At 48.3% G+C, this 5,221-nt stretch overlaps 1 protein-coding gene across 9 annotated transcripts in view; it reads left to right on the plus strand.

Annotated features, from left to right (window-relative positions):
• SYT17 (synaptotagmin 17) overlaps window positions 1–5,221 on the plus strand; it is a 60,510-nt gene that overhangs the window by 29,091 nt on the left and 26,198 nt on the right. For all 9 annotated transcript variants that reach the window (XM_019666878.1, XM_019666877.1, XM_019666870.1 and 6 more), the window contains exons 6-7: window positions 685–805; window positions 2,430–2,585. In XM_019666878.1, coding sequence (XP_019522423.1) covers window positions 685–805; window positions 2,430–2,585 — 277 coding nt within the window. The remainder of the gene's footprint in view (window positions 1–684; window positions 806–2,429; window positions 2,586–5,221) is intronic.

The following is a 5,221-nucleotide window of genomic DNA, read 5'->3' on the forward strand; positions in this document are numbered from 1 at the left end:
CCAAAAATAATATTTCTCTCTTTTTTATTGGGAGTGGGGGTGGGGGCCTCCCCTGCTTCTCGGGGTCCCGGAGCACACACCTGTTCTGCCTAAGGGGGAAGCCAGCTTTGTTCTTACCACTTAACAAACGCACGCACAAAACCGAGAACGCCAGTGAGCGAGGGCAATGTTATTTGTAAGGAGAATCCCCACTCACTTACTTTAGAATTCCAAATTATTCACCATAGTGGTCAGAGTATCTGGAATCAGCTTCCCTGGGTCCATATGCCAGTGTGGCCACTTTCTAGCTGTGTGGCCTTGGACAAGTAGTTAACCCGTCTGAGTCAGTCTCCTCATCTGTTAAATGGGGGTAAAACTCACATCTCAGAGACTCATGAAGACTGAACCAGTCATTACATGGAAAGTGCTTAGCAGAATACTTGACGTGTAGCATTGAGTTATTATCATGGATGCTTTCGTTACTACATTGTTGCTGCTGTTCAGCGTTCTAAGAGCAGAAAGAACTTTCTGACGTAGAAGAAAATAACTGGGGGGCAGAGGCTAAAGCAGTTAAAAAAAGAGGTACCCCTGTCAACTGATCCGCCCACAGAAGCCCAATTGTGAGCTGCTGGAATCAATTTCCTGCGTGGTAGGTGCAAAACAAAAGGAAAAAAGCAACTTCCTGACTATTTCCTTTCTCTGCAGAATGAAGTGGAGCTGGGAGAGCTGCTTCTGTCGCTGAATTACCTCCCAAGTGCTGGGAGACTGAACGTGGATGTCATTCGAGCCAAGCAACTTCTCCAGACAGATGTGAGCCAAGGTTCAGGTACGGCATGATCCCCTCCTTCCCCCATTTCTATAATGGGCCATCTCTGTTTGTGGGTCACAAAGGACCCAATTTTCTTTTTCTGCATCCTGGATACTGTTAAGAAGGTCCTGGGAGGGAAGCTAGCATAGCATCCAGGTTGTTAGTTCTAGAGGAAAAATAAACAATCAGGTGTCTCTTAGAATGAGGCAGATAAAGGATGCCATCTCATAGCCCCTTTTGAATTGGGGATTTGACTGAGACCAGGTGTGACAACGACTGAAATGTAGATCTTCTTTGTATAATTGCAGCCCCCTAGGAAGCAACTTGACTTTCCAGATGCTATGCCTGCAATAGAGACACCATCCTCCAGGTGGCGGTAGTGGACATTGAACATGTGTCCTAATCCCTGAGTGGTGGGCACACCCTAAGGTTTTTTCCCAGCTCATTTCAAGTGCATCATGAACCTCTATAAATCCCAGCTCTGAAAAGACTGTTGTATTTAAATTCTCTACTTTATGGTAAACCAGTTCAAACATGACTTAATGACACGGAAGAGATTGCATTCCATCCGTATGTAGCTTCTCCCAAGACAGCAAAGGATATTATCATGAAAGCAGCCATGGCTGCTGGGATCTCTCAGCTCTGTGGTGGAAATACAGTCTCCTCTAAGTGCAATAGCTAAAATAAATTACTTTTGCTATCAGGTGACAGCTGAATTTAGAAGACAGTTTGCAGTCTCAAAAAACCACATTGCAAAAGCAGGTTTTGAAGGGGCCAATGAAGGGAATGGTGTTAAGGCTGGAGAGTTTCAGACTCATCGCAATGGGAGCGTCCGTATGATAAAATGATTAAGGGTTTCAGAGTCATACTGCCTGGAACCAAATCCCATTTCTATTGCTTGCAAATAATGTGGCCTTGGGGGAGTTACTTAACATCTAGAAGCCTCAATTTCTCCATCTGAAAAACTGACAGAATAACAGTATTCATCTCATTGGGTTGTTTAAACCGTATTCAGCGAGATAATGTACGTGACTCTCATTGTAAACTGTAAAGTGATTTAAGAATGATAGTTATAACTCTGCCATCTCTATTCTGTGGGCTCACTGACATGATAATGGGCTTCCAGGACAGAAAGCCAGGACAGGCTCTGGGTCTGGGTCTTCCTTCACTAGCCAGCTCTCAAGCAAATCATTTCTCACCTTGAGTTGTCACTTTCTTTGTCTGTAAAATGAACACAGTGCCTGACACATGGGAGGAGCTCGATGAATATTGGGTGGCTGGAGGGAGAGGGGAGGGGATGAGCGGATAAGCAGCTAGATGGGGGAAAGGAGGAATTAATAGTAGGTGGATAAATGGGAAAGTGGATGCATGAAAGGAGGGATGGACGCGTGGACTGATGGATGGAAAGATGGATGGACTTATAGGAAAATAGAGAGATGAAAGGATGGGTAGGTGGTTGAGCTGTCTGGTAAATGGGAAGATGAATGGGTGGGAGGAAGGGAGGGAAGGAAGGAAAGAAGGAAGGGAGGAAAGGAGGAGGGAAGGGAGGAAGGAAAAATGATGGATGGATGGGAAGTTGAATGGATGGATGGATTGGGTTTCATGATCTCCAGCATTCTCTGATGTTGTATCCAATTCTCAGACCCCTTTGTGAAAATCCAGCTGGTACATGGACTCAAGCTTGTGAAAACAAAGAAGACATCCTTCTTAAGAGGCACAATCGACCCTTTCTACAACGAATCCTTCAGCTTCAAAGTTCCCCAAGAGGAGCTGGAAAACGCCAGCTTAGTGTTTACAGGTAGGTGGTGCTCCAGACCCTGATGACCCCCAGGTGAGGCGTGCTCAACTTAACTGTCCTAGAGGCAGAAGGCACCTAGAGAGAGTAACGTTGAACCACTTCACGCCTGATGTTGAGCTACCTGGGTTGGAATCCACTTCCCATCTGTGAACTTGGGCAAGACTCCCCGAGCCATGTAGTATAATTGTAAAAACAACTGTAAACTCGGGAGCCAGATTTCCTGGCACCTTCATAATTCCTGAAGCTTTGGGCAAGTTATTAACATTTAACCCCTCCGAGCCTCAGTTTTCTTCATCTAGAACACGTGAGTAATAATAGTATTTGCTTTCTAGGTTTGTTGTGAAGATTAAGTGNTTCTTCAGTCTAGTTGTGGAGGACGTTGCTTCACTGGCCCATGTTGGTATTATCATTGTGCTCTTCCCGGGTAAGGCAGTTGCTCGCCGGCCACTGGACGGCTGCTCACGGCGGCTCATGGCAGCTCATGCCGCCTGCTGGCCACTCACGCCGGCTGCCAGCCACTCACGGTAGCTTATGGCAGCCCATTGCAGCAGGGGCTGTAGCCTACACTGTTGCCGGTGACTCACGGCAGCCCAGCTCCAGGTTGAGCTGTTGTTCACCATCTTAGCTGTAGAGGGCAGTGTCCCTGGCCTTAATGTGGGATCTGAACCGGGGCCCCGCTGCTCAGAGCTGGCATCCCAAGCCAACTCTTAACCAATGTGCCACTCGGCTGGCCCAGACATTTTGGGGTTTTTTAAAAGATTTTATTGGGGAATTGGGGAAGGGGAACAGTCAAGTTGTTGTCCTTCAGTCTTAGTTGTGGAGGGCACAGCTATCTCAGCTCCAAGTCCAGTCGCCATCTGGCCGCCCATCGGCAGCTTGCGGCCGCTCAGCCCAAGGTGCTGTGTTCAATCTTAGTTGCAGGCGGGTGCAGCCCACCATCCCATGCAGGAGTTGAACCAACAACCTTGTTGTGAGGAGCACATGCTCTCACCAGCTGAGCCATCTGGCCACCTGTTGGCAGCTCAGGGCAGCTCAGCTCAAGGTGCTGTGTTCAATCTTAGTTTGCAGTTGGGTGTAGCCCACCATCCCATGTGGGAGTCAAACCAGCAACTAGCTGAGCCATCCAACTGCCTGTTCACAGCTCAGCGGTACCTCAGCTCGGGCGCAGCTCACTGGCTCATGTGGGAATCGAACCAGCAATCCTGATGCTCAGAGCTCATGCTCTTAACCAACTGAGCCACTCGCCTGGCCCATCTAGAGACATTTTGAATTGTCACAATTGGGGGTGGTATGCTCCTGGCATCCAGGGGGTAGAGACCAGGGCTGCTGCTAAACATACTACGATGCACAGGACGGCGCCCCACAGCACAGAATGATTCTGCCCCGAATGGCAATGGTGCCAAGGTTGACAAATTCTATTGCAGATGACACTAAGGATTTTGGATTTCATTCTGCGAGTGATGGAGGCTGTTGCGCAGGGAAGTGAAAGAATGGCCGGGTTCAGTTTTCTTTCTTAAATCTATATAGTATTGGACCAAATGATTCCAGCTCTGACACACCAAAACCCTCTCTGACTAAATGTGGGTAGGAGAAGGGACACTTTCAAAGAGTTGGGGATCCTCCCAGAATGTGCAGTCTATTCTCCTTGGGTCAGCTGAGCCCACTTCCTGGGAGGAGTTTTGTGTCTGGCGCTTGGGGTCCTGTTTGCAGTAAAGAAGGAAGCCCCAGGAAGAAGTGGAAGGATGGGAATCGTAGCTTCATCTTTGGCTTGTAGCTGGTGCTTTTGGCCTCTTCTGTCCGGCCTGGAGAAAACGTCAGGCTTTGGTTGCTATTACCATGTGTTTGTGCTAGAATCCTGTATAAGAGAAAAATCTGAATCAGCCCGAGGTTCATAGGTTTAGTGAAGATTTCTCCACCTCAGCACTATTGATATTTTGGGCCAGACCATTCTGCGTTGGGCGTAGGGGGTCCTGTACTTTGTAGGATGTTTAGCTACATCCCTGGCCTCCACCCACTAGATGCCAGTAGCACCCCCACTTCAACTGTGACAACCATGAATGTCTCCAGACATGGCCACATGTCCCTGGAGGTGAGGGGAGGGTAAAATTCCCCTAGGTTGATGTCACTTTAATGTGCGAGTCCTTATTGGGTGTCCAGAAAGGTCACTAAATTCCCTGGTCCTTCAGGCGAGGGGTCAGGTCAGGGAGCTACCGGACTACATAGTCCTGCTTTCTGTTACTTAGCAGCTGGCTGCTGGTCAGCTTCTCAATGTAGCGTCAGTCACTTCTTCTAGGGAGCAGGGATCGAGACGACACTGGCTTTAGGACACCTCCAGGAGAAATTTGCCCTCAGGCGGTATAGAGCTGCAGCGTTTAATGTCCATGTGGATGGACGTGCCCCACGATGTGGGGCAGAGTTCCTGAGCGTACTGAGGACCCTCCGCTTCCTCCAGGGCTGGGTTAAGATCCGACCTTGAGACCCGAAGCCCTGGAGATCATGGAGTTTCTCATCATATGTCACTCAAGATAATAACTCTCAGCTGTAAATCCCAGCGATGGTCTCATTTCCCCACAGCAATTATGTCAGTATTATTTCTGAAATATCAGATTCTTGCCAAAAATAATATTTCTCTCTTT

Source organism: Hipposideros armiger, unplaced genomic scaffold, assembly GCF_001890085.2.
Source record: "Hipposideros armiger isolate ML-2016 unplaced genomic scaffold, ASM189008v1 scaffold_480, whole genome shotgun sequence".
NCBI classification, from domain to species: Eukaryota; Metazoa; Chordata; class Mammalia; order Chiroptera; family Hipposideridae; genus Hipposideros; species Hipposideros armiger.